Genomic DNA, 12011 nt, shown 5'->3' on the forward strand with positions numbered 1-12011 from the left:
GCAGAATGAAGACAGATATCAGTGGGAATGCCTCAGGGTCGACCACAGATGGACCTTTCAGATGAAGCGCTGTGTTCATTCACAGCAGCAGGTGGATACGAGGAAGCGAGAAACCGTCCCTCTGCTTTCTGTCCTCAGGGCGTCTCTGGGTAGTGTTACCGATGGGTGTCTTTCATTTTCTAAATCATGTTCGGGAAATGATGTCGGTCACTGCCGTGTTGCTGCTCAGCAGTGTGATCCGTAATTAAATGGATGTGAAACACCACAAACCGATCACTGACACGGAGCTCATTTCTTCAGAGAGGCTTGATTAATGTACCTTCTGGCTGAGTGCATTAATACAGTGCTGACAGGGAGACTGCAGGCAACTTTGGACTCAGTTTTACAGGATCGTTTGACACTTCATTTGCTTTCTCCTGTATTTAGATTGATAGCACTCTCATGTCTGTATGCAACAACTACTGATGGCTGACTAGCTTAGCATACACTTATGGACAAGGAGCTGAAACATGCCATCTGGAGAAGGAACCCTTCAAACCTGAGACAACTGGAGCAGTCTGTTCATGAGGAGTGGACCAGAATACCTGCTGAGAGGTGCAGAAGTCTCACTGACAGTTACAGAAATGGTTTGATTGCAGTGATCGCCTCAAAAAGTTGTGCAACAAAATATTAAGTTAAGGGTACCATCATTTTTGTCCAGGCCTATTTCAGGTGTTTATTTTTTAAAATAATTCTGTTGAACCACGATTCAAAAGCAATGTCTGGTTTTTATTGGTTAATTTTCATAGAATTTTTATTTATTATTACTTTTGTCAGATTCAAGTTATTTCTGTGACCATTGTGTTTTTTTCTATCATTAACCGAGGGGTACCAACAATTTTGTCCACGTGTGTAAATACCAGAAACAGCTGCATAGCTGTATCCAAAGATAAAAAAGTACCTGTAAAGCTGGTCAATGAAGACATTGTAGATTTTTTTTGTTGAATTCATAGAACCAAATCAAGCATATTACACCCAGTCTGTGCTAGGCTATCTAGAGCTTTGTACAAATGAAACAAACAAGATTTAATGTGTTAATTAGTGAGTTTTAGAGATGTTTATATTTTTACAGAGACAAAACACTTCTGTAATACGCAAAAATGGGGGGGCGACCAAATCAGCTGCTGGTACGGCCAACTAAAAAAAGTTGGTAGCACCGGTGCTACCAGTGGAAAAGTTAGTCTGGAGCCCTACCATGTCCTTCATGTTGTTCCAGTTGTTGAAGCTCAGGTTGCCCAGATGTTTGGCTTTGCATCTTTTTCAAGGTTTTTTTTTTGCATCGATTGTGGTTGTTTTGCATATTTTTGTGATTGTTTTGTGTCTTTCTCTCGTTCTTTTGCACAATCTCATTGTTGTTTTGCATATTATTGGGCCAGCTTTTAAGTCTTTGGGCTAACCTAAGCTGTGCAATATTTTTGTATTTGTTTCTGTAAGATGTTGAAGAGCTGTTCCAGCTCACATTGGTCAAAAGGCAGGCTACTTCCTGAACAGGTTATCAATCTATCTCAGGTTTAACACAAAACAAAGCAGAGAAGCATTTAAGCTCCCACTGACACCTTCCAATTTAGAACAACCAGTTTAACCCCTTTGTGTAACATTTTTACTCACTTACTTTTCAACGCAATATAAAGTCTTTATAAAAAATAATGCAACCAGTTATGACCCACTTAAAATGCCATGAATCATTTAAAAAAGAAAACAAAAATGGAATCAACGTGCAGCATTTTTCCAGGTGCCTACAAGTTTTATTAACACTGGATGAGACAAGGTGGCTCAACATATTATAGACGTTTTACTTTTTACACTTTTTAATTTGGTTCCGTGCTTGTGTCTTATCTGGTCTGTGCAATTCAACCAAAAATCTCTGATTTTTAAAACTAATTTATTGTTTTTAGAGAATCTGATCACTTTTTGGGCAATTTTTAATTATAATTATCTCTGTATAATATTCAGTAAGTATAAATATTAAGTTTGATGATCTGGAACATTTAAGTGTGAGAACTGTGCAAAAATAGAAGATTTCTTTTAACACTTTTTCACTGTACCTGTAGTTTGTGTCCTTTCACACTGTGATGCATACAGTGGATGAATGTGACTCATACATTAAAAACTTAAATTTGATGCTCTACAGTCTGGATTTTTAATGCAGAATAGTTTTCTATTATAAGTTTGCCAATTGTGGAGCCTTTGTGCAGACACAAGGATTATTGACCTTGTCTTACGCTCTCAGAGGAAGAGGTTAAGTGTTCCCTATGATAAAGAAAAATATAAATATCACAACAGCACATGAAGTGGCAGCAGTTTAACTCTTCCCCCCCAGAACATCTGCTGAGTGGCCATGTTTCAGCAGCGTACGGCGGAGATGACTCGGTGTGAGGTCAGATGTTCTCTCATGAATGAAACATGAGCGATGGTGTGGTCCGGCTCTGAGGACCGACCAGCTGAGGCCATTAGTGACGTCTGCTTTATCAATTAGTAATAACCTCTGGGTGTCAGGTGGAACCAGTGGGAGATTAGCAGTGAGATGTTGTGTAAGAGGCAATCTGGAGATCACTTAGAAGATACCATTTTATTATTATTTTAATGTGAATTATCTGCTCTTGAATCTGATTGTTTCACCTGAAATTAAATTTTTTTCTTTGAGGTGCTCAAACAGTGCCACTCCCATCAATCTCTGATTTATCTCCTGCTTTCTGTGAGGCCTGCTGTTCGTTTCTTTGTTTATGCAGTGGAGTATCAGATCACTGAAGCCACGTCAGCTCAGCCGGTGAGTGATGTCTTCTCCTGAAACACAACCAGCTTCCCTCCAACTGAGTGCTACAGCCACTGATTTAACAAAGACGAGAGGGGTTAGACCTAAGTACTTTCTTTCCTTCCATATCTGCTTACTATGGTGTTCACAAAGTTATCATCTGAAACTCGATTGTGACTCGTGTTTAGCAATAAGGCCACCAGATAGTCCATTAGCATCTACATTTAGGTCCCTATTAACATTTTCAAGCACTAAATAGACTTTTGATTAAATGTTTTTAACACTCTGTAATGTAATGTAATGTTACGCAGATAGAAGTTTTTATTATTACACCACCAAGGAATGCAGAGTTATGTGACAATCCGCGTACGTTTGTCTGTTAATCTATCCTTCCATCTGTTAACAGCGTTATTCAAAAACAGACTAACAAATTTGGATGTAATTTTCAGGGAAGGCCAGAAATGACACAAGCACCTCATTAGATTTTGGTAGTGATGCGGCTCACAGTCTGGATCCACAGATTTGTTAAAGATTTCTGTATCGTTGCGAGATAGCAGCACGGCGTCACTGTAACTATGACAACAAGTGAACACTACGTCAGCTGCCTGCTGACGGTTACGTGATTGCAGTCCCACTACAAATCCACCGCTGCAGACTTATCGGGACTTATGTGTTGGAAATGATATAAGGAACAATTGATTAAATTGTGGTGGTGTTTCCACCAGTGCCAAAATCTAATCACTTGATCTTTGTGTCATTTCTGACCTTCCCTGAAAATTTGTTGGTAACAGATGGAAGGACAGATTAGCAGACAAGCATATGCTGATCATCACATAACTCCACTGTGTTCCTTGGCGGAGCAATTAAATTGCTTTCATTGAAAAAAAGGCACATAAAACTAATTAAAAAGAACAGTCACTCAATTTTTGTAGTTCTAAACTCAGCAAAAACATCCCAAAAATGTAATCTGGGCCCTAATCTCATTTCCTAAATGATGTGAATGCATGACCCGTGTATCCAGGTCAAATGTTGACATGCTGAGTGGGAATCCATGGTGCATGTAAATACAATGATTTGACTTATAGCGGATTAACACACTGCAGTGACGATGAAACTGTGATGTATCAGTTAGAACGAGACATCTTCCTACAGAAATGTCAGACTTCAGTCAGAAACACTAGACAGAAGCTAGTCAGAACTGAAATAATTTGAAAGATCCTCATTAAAAGTGTGTGTTTTCTGTATGTATATGTAGGTTTAATGAGCCATTAGCTAAGTTTTGCAGGAGTCTTTTGTCTGAAGTCAGCTGAGAGCTGTTTCTGGATCTGGTAACTTAAATTTCCTTCTGCTCTTGTAGTCTTTTCCAGGTTGACCTTGCAAAGTTTTCTGGCGAGCTTTTTTTTTTTATTGTGTTGTTTAGCTAATGGTGTTGCTATGTGACAAGCCCTTCACTATAGCAACAAATGATGCTCACCTGAACACGAGAGACCCGTTGTTGTTCTCATGTTCCTCTCATTTATATCAGCAAGTCTAATTTGATTTATTTTACAATCTGTTAATAGATTACCATTCATTAAATTACTATTGAAGTCTAGAAATGGAGCTTTATATATCTGACATATTAAATGTTGCACTACACAACATTATTGATGAGGTTTCTGTGCTTTTAGACATTTAACGCCAGAACAAACCGACTAAAAAATACTTTTTATGTAAGAGCCATGATTGCTCTAACCAAAATCAAACATTAACACAAAATATAAGGGCAATAACAATGATACATGTGCAATAATCTGATGATGTGAAAGGACTGATGAATGTTTATGTGTAGATGAACTTTTTTTTATTTTATTCTCAGTTGCACTCCAGGGCACTTTAGGCACTTTGTTGCTTTAATTCTGTTTCTTTTATATTTTATTCTAGTTTAAAATCTTTATCCCAGTCTTTTAACTTTTTTATGACACCTACGGTACCTTCAATTTCGTTGTACAATGACAATAATGACATTCTATCCCATTCTATTCTATTCTGTTACATCTCTGTTTTAATGTGCAGCTATGTTGGTTATCTTTCTTAGTGTCCTGTGACATGAGAACTCTTTAAAAAAGACACCAAACTGTGTAACAGAAGCTAATCTGTGTGTGTCACGTCTCTGACCATTATGCAACCCAGAGCCCGACTTCAAAGCCACTCAGAAACAGAAAAAAAAAATCGGATTTGCCACTTCCCCTCGTTGTGAGCCCCTTTGACCGGGGAGCCCTTCTCTTTTGATCTGTTGTACCCCTTAATTTTCTCTAATTCCAGATTGTCCATGACAGCATGCATGACTACCTCTGTGTAATCCCGTCCTGTGTTGTTTTTTGTTGCCCTTGTAGCTCCATGGCCATCGCCGCCCCCTGCTCTCTGCCTCTGGAAGGTAGCCTTCAAAGGCTCTGCTCGGTGCGATGGACGACCAGCTGAGGGATGGAGATGGACAGAATCAAAGGACATGCTCCCTCCACTGTGACTAGATGAAGGGACGCTCACCTTCTTCAGGAAGTGTGAACCAGACTGCACCAATACGAAAACATATTAGTTCCTCTGGAGTCATCTTCTAAGAGCAGGGTCAGATTTTTGTGTGCTTTACTCTTTCAGCATCAGTCGTATGCTGACTGTTCATCCTTGTGATGTTGGTTATGAGTTGTCCATCTGCCACCAATGAACCAGAGAGCTGCAGCAGCGAGGGCAGCAGCTGCACCACGTCCTCCATCACTACCTCGGATCCGTCCTCTATGTCTGGACACTCTCACTCCGCCCTGCCTTCCCTCGACCCCGACGCCACCCAGCATGAAGCCCCACCGCCTCCACCCCTCCCGCCCCCGCCTCCAGGGGCGCCCCCGCCGCCTCCACCCCCAGCCACCGCCAACCACAACGTCAGGAAGAAGCGTCGCGTGCGCAGCTTCTTCTGGAAGCCGATCCCAGAGGAGAAGGTCCGCGGGAAGCCCAACATCTGGACAATGGCGGTGCGACAGCAGCAGTACCAGATCGATGTCCGCTCCGTGGAGGAGCTGTTTGGGCAGCAGGAGGAGGCGGCGGCTGGCATACGTGGAGCGATGCCAACCACCGGAAGCTCAGCTCGAGTGACCCGATCACGGTCCTTTAAGGAGATCAGCAAAGATGAGGTGAGCAAAGACATAGTCCTTGTAGAACACCTTTTGTGATCACGATTTATCTTACTAATCTAAAACATCCCAACTTTTGCTGCTCCACAGAGCAGAATGAAAACATCTGGCAATGTGGCTAGAAACATTGACATTTTTAAACGTATACTTAAAACCCATCTCTTTTGTCTTGCTTATATGAGTGTTCTACCATAGTTTAGGTTTTTATTAATTTTTATTTTATTTTATTGTTTTTTCTTAATCTTTTATATTATTTTATTATTTTCACTAATATTGTTTATTATTATTTTTAGTTTTTGCTCATTCATTTTTATTTTATTTTGTTGTTTTTTCTTACTCTTTTGATATTTTAGAGTCTTTAATTATTTTCACTAATGTTATTTATTGTTATTATTATTTTGTTTGTATTTATTTATTTTAGAAATTTTTCTTATTTTTTATGTTATAATCTTTTGTTTTATTTTCGCTAATATTATTTATTATTAATATTTTATTTTTATTTATTTATTTATTTATTTATTTTAGAATTATTTCTTAATTTTTTAATATTTTGTAATCTCTGATTATTTTCACTAATATTGTTTCATGACACCATGTGCAGAAGTCCTTTTTCTGGTTTAACTTTTTATATTCTATGTATTGTTCAATCAAAATGAAAAGCACGTTGAATGATGTTGATTTGTTTTGAAAGGTGCTGCAGAAATAAAATTTTATTTGTTTTGATTTGATTTGAACTGAAAAAAGCGTGTACAGTTTGAAAAATGAGATTCGATTTAATTAAGTTAATTATCAGTTAGCGGAAACATGGAGTCATGACACTTAGAACCTCTTACCATCCACTGCCATGTCTTCAATGTAGTTTTACCCACTTAAAATGCCATAATTCATTTTTAAAAAAAAGCCCCACTGTATTACAGACAGTGTATCTTGGCAGAGGCTGAAAGTTAACTTGATCCTCTAAAGTGCACGTAGCTCCTGAACGCACCACCCATGAGGTTAGAAAGTCCCACATTCATAAATAACAAAGCTGCAGTGCATCAATCCACTCTGCTCTTATTGTATCATAATATCCCTGCAGGGACAAGTTAGGTAAGTGTGCTAAGTTACAGCGTTTCTTTGTCTGTAAAAATATATATATTTGTGTTCATAAACCGAACAAAAGCATCCTTGCATCATTGTGTAGTCCTGGAAAGTAACATGTGAACTGTAAGGCAATACCTGCAAGAGGAAAGTGAACGAAGCTTAGTGATTAACTCACAAAAACTCAGAATCAGAGTTGTTACTGAACGCTCCTGTGGGAGATTCAGGAAATTCTCTGCACAGAAACTTCATGAGAAAGTGTGATTTTTTTTCTAGTATGCTTGCTAATTATTAAGCAGTTTATTTTTTTAAGGAATCACTGCTGTTAACCGTACATTTATTTATTAACTAAGTAGTTTTTTTGCTTTTTTATTTATTAATGAATGGCTTAGTGTACAAAATGTCACAGGACAGTGGAAAACCCAGTCTGACATCTTCATAATTGCACATTTTTCTCCAATCTACATTCATTTTACGATGTTATAAACAGTGAGAGGGTAAATCCTTGTATTTGAGAAGCTGGAACTAATCATTTTTGGCTATTTTTTTCTTGTTGAAGAAATTCAGTTGGTCATTTATTATAAATTGATTAATCAACTTAACATTCTATCACTGTATTACAGACAGTGTGTCTTGGCAAAGGTGAAAAACTACAACTCTGTCATATTTTTTCCTCACTCTGGATTAATTTTTCACTGCATTATAAAGTCCTGCACCTCTACGGAAACAGATCAACCATTGCAAGAAGTAGAAAGACCTTAGACATGTTTTGTGCAACATAGCAAAGTTATCAATGTTAATTATATGTTATGTTGTAAATCCTAAAAGAAAAACCAAAGATAGTTGAAAGTCTTTAATGACTGGACTCTATTATTCCAAGTGCGCACATACAGCTCTACAAACTGGTGCCTCTACATACTATAGATATTTCAATACTTGCATTTTTCATTTGTTTTTATCCTTTTCTCCTTACCTGCCCTGTGTAAACACTGCCTGCAGTTCAGTCGAAAACTCACTGGTCACAGCTGAGCCACTAATGACTTTCCAGTTACAGTGAAAAGTGCAGATTGTTTTGTTTTCTGCAGAGTCTGGATGTGCAAACAGTTGATTTTTGGAGAGTTTTTCAATGAGAGACGTAGAATTAAGTGAATTTGATGAAATATCACGATATTAAGTTGGTTTGGTGACCGAATGGTGCATCACACTGGATTAGTTCATTAAGGACCATTGGAAAATTCATATTATGTCAAGTCTTTATTGTTTGGATAAATGGTTCCATTTTTGTGATTTGTTTTGCGGCGCTTCAGAGGCTCAATTGAATGATATCTTCTCACCTGTAGTCACTGTCTTTAGATGAAACCATACAAGTGTCTAATTGTCATTTAAAAGCTGTAATTAGAGCTTGTGATGCAGCCTTTTTAAACATGTACATATTGTACCGTACAGTCACTTGTTCTAGGAAGTCAGTTCAAGCTGTTGTTAGTGAAGGAGTTGTGAACAAACGTGTGGCTCGGGGGAATATCAGAGTCCCAGTGGGAATGTAGGTAAGACAACAACAACAACCAGGAATGTGGGTACATGTGTGTGTCTCACCGTGCGTTTATTCAAGTCATAATGACTTTCCTATTTTTTCACTTTTCAGATCAGCATCCTCGACTCAAAGAGGGGCATGAATGTGGGCATTTTCCTCAAGCAGTTTAAGAAGTAAGTCCTCCACTGGCTACCTGAGTGAAAAGCAGCTTACATAAATCCTCATGGAGCATAAGCGACTGGTGACAAATTAAAGAAAAACAACTCTTTTTTAAAGTTATTTTTTGGCTTTTAGGCTTGATTGGATAGGGACAGTGTAGAGGCAGACAGGAAAGTAGGGAGAATAGCAGGAAGACATGCAGTAAAGGGCCATGAGCAGGAATCAAACCCAGGCCGCTTCATCAGGGACTAGCCCTGTACATGGGTCGCCCGCTCAACCAGTTGAGCTATCCAGGCACCCAGAAAAACAACTTTTTAAAAAAACTTAGCGGGTTACTGGTTCAATCTGTGCCCGCAGAACAGGCTGAGTTATCAATTCATTTTTTTTTCCTTCTTCAGGTAAAATTCATTAACTAGCTATAAATTATGACAAACATTTTGTCTAATGAAAGTGTAAAGACATGAATTTGTTGATAAAGTGAGAAAATATTACTAACTCCTCATGATGCAATGCAAATTTCCCATTAAACATGCTTCTGGTGTGTGTATTTTGGTATTTTAATGCATCTGCTTCTCGTGTGTTTTTTGGTATTTTAATGTGTGTTCTATACTGCTGGTTAGTGTTTTGGTCCAACCTATACAGTTGTTATGTAACAGAATTACTATGTGGTGACTGGGACACCCTCTCGTCTGCATTCCTTCTGTTTCTCTACACATATGCGGTGTATTTGTGATATTTCTGTGGGATTAATGTCGTAAAACTCAGCTTTGTTGTGCATTAAAGACGAGAATTTAGAGTCCAGAATATTAGGCTGTGTAGAAGGAGTAATTGGATGGTGAACCTGCATCATGTTTATTTAGCTGACAAGCAATTAGGAGGGCAGTGAGACTTCTCACAAAATTTCTGCATCACTAATGAGCAAAAACTCCCTCTAAAGTAGCCCAAGACTCCACTGAGAGGTAGCTCAACTTTAAATTAGTGGAAAGATTATTTTTATCCTTCCTCATAGTTGTTTTTTTCTTCTTTATATCACTTATGAAGCTGTTTGTGCTGTGGCCTGAGAGATCCAACAGTTTCAGTCTGTGTTTTAGGTCCTGCTGAGAAGAATCTGTCAAATCCATTAAAACTGAGGGAGATTAGGGTCAGAATCTGTGTCAGTTTTTCTAATAGGCTTTCGTAGAGCTCCATTGTTTAGAATTAATTGGTTCAGGAAATCTCAAGGTGTGTTCCACTGGACTGTGTTATATAAATTGTCTGGGGCAGTGTGCAAAAGTAGTGTGGGAGGCCTGTGTTTGCATGATGCTCCATTTGCATGGCTCCCCACTGTATTTTAATGGCATTTGCCTATGAGCCATACTGTACTGAGTCAAGACCGAGTATGAGCATTGACCTCATCGCAGTCAGTTTTTAGTTTGTTTGCCGTGTTTCATTTCATTGCTACTAACAAGTTTTAGTCCTCAGTTCAGTATAAAGTATCATCTGTATGTACAGTACAATTCTTACTGGGTTTGCAGATTCTTTGAGTCAGTTTTTTACTCCATTACTTTGCAGAGCTCAAAAAATTTGGGCCAAGATACAGTCCCGTGACATGAAAGAGTAAAAAAGTTTTTGTTGTTTTATGCAGCGGATCACATATGTATTTCGCTCAGTGTATTTTGCACACATGTATTGTATAAGATTAGATTCAACCGTATTGTCACTGCACAGAGTACAAATACATTATTGGCAATACACAGTTTAGCAAAAGAAGCAGTTTAAGATATGATGTGTATAAAGTGGAGATTTTATTGTGTTGCTATAGCTTTTGGTTTATTTTGCCTGTTTGCTGAGGCCAAACCAGACACCTGACTTTCTCAGGAACAGTTGGATTTAGTGCTTTTATCTGTTTTTGTGGGGGCAGCCAATAAAAGAAAGCACCTGTGCAATTTATCATTGAACTTAATTGAACCAAGCTGTCCATCTTTCAGGTCCAACCGCTCCATTGTTGAAGATATACGACGAGGAGAAGGGAAAATTTACGGAGCAGAGCTGCTCAAAGACCTGCTGAAGCTGCTGCCTGACGTAGAGGAGGTCTGTGTTTGTCTGACTGTCTGTGGTGGTTTAATAAAGCTTGAATAGCATAATGTTGTTGAATGATATGTGAATCAAAGTACTGAGCTTCCTCTTCTTTTATTTTCTCCACAGATCAAGAAACTGCAGGCGTTCAAAGGCGATCCAGACAAGCTGACGCTGGTTGATTCCTTTATGTACCTGCTGATCCAGGTGCCACGGTGAGTTGACTTCAGTGGTCATGAACGCCACTCAGAAATATGAGGTCAGAGGTTTGACAGTCAGTGGGTATACAGTTAAATGTTGAGGACAGAGTTGTAATAAATTTTGTCTAGCAGAGGTATCGTTTATATACACCGATCAGGCATAACATTGTGATCACTGACAGGTGAAGTGAATAACACCGATTATCTCATCATCATGGCTCCTGTTAGTGGGTTGGATATATTAGTTATATATTATATATCTGCTGCTAACATCTTGATGCCAGATACCACAACACACCTTCAGGGGTCTAGTGGAGTGCAGGCCTCGTTTGCTCAGGGCTGTTTAGACAGCAAAAGGGTAACCAACACAGTATTGGTCATGATGTTATGCCTGATCGGTGTATTTAATTATTACTGTGAGAAAAAGTGCATTTAATTTTGATCTGCCCTCCTTTAGATTGTAATATTTGCAAGTATTAAAACTATTTTTTTCACTTCATGTCACTAAAAGCCATTTTTCATAGTTTGATATTCATATTGAGAAAGCACTAAAACACTTCACATGTAATTTTATCCAACAACACCAGATGATAGCACATTAAAATGGTTTTTCAGAGGATGCAGTGAATCCTATCATTTCAATAACGATGCAAACATTTAGGATAGAGTTTCTTCTCTTACTGCAACTCGGATAAAGACATGTTAAGTCAACCCATGCTGGCTCTGCCTCCTATTTACTCGTCAATAATCGTTTTAAGCCACTGTTTTGCCAATTTCAACCGTTTCTGCTCCGTCTCTGACAGGTTCGAGGTTCGGATCGAGGCCATGGTCCTCCATGAAGAGTTCTTCCCTTGCTGTGCAGTGATGGGACACGAGATCGATGTCGTCCGAGTCGCCACTAAAGGTGATAACACGCAAGCTCTGCTATCTTCACACACACACACACACACACACACACACACACACACACACACACACACACACACACACACACACACACACACACACTCAGAAGCTCAGACAGGTGACCCAGA

General features: G+C 38.8%; 1 protein-coding gene across 2 annotated transcripts in view; it reads left to right on the forward strand.

The window, feature by feature from the left end:
• fhdc1 (FH2 domain containing 1) overlaps nt 1-12011 on the forward strand; it is a 37769-nt gene that overhangs the window by 11882 nt on the left and 13876 nt on the right. The window contains exons 2-7 of one of the 2 annotated variants that reach the window (XM_055010325.1): nt 2769-2888; nt 5167-5952; nt 8675-8736; nt 10690-10792; nt 10907-10992; nt 11781-11881. In XM_055010325.1, the coding sequence (XP_054866300.1) occupies nt 5458-5952; nt 8675-8736; nt 10690-10792; nt 10907-10992; nt 11781-11881 (847 nt within the window). In that variant the 5' untranslated portion in view covers nt 2769-2888; nt 5167-5457. The remainder of the gene's footprint in view (nt 1-2768; nt 2889-5166; nt 5953-8674; nt 8737-10689; nt 10793-10906; nt 10993-11780; nt 11882-12011) is intronic. The other variant, XM_023293533.3, reaches the window with a different exon arrangement.

Source organism: Amphiprion ocellaris, chromosome 4, assembly GCF_022539595.1.
Source record: "Amphiprion ocellaris isolate individual 3 ecotype Okinawa chromosome 4, ASM2253959v1, whole genome shotgun sequence".
NCBI lineage: Eukaryota > Metazoa > Chordata > Actinopteri > Pomacentridae > Amphiprion > Amphiprion ocellaris.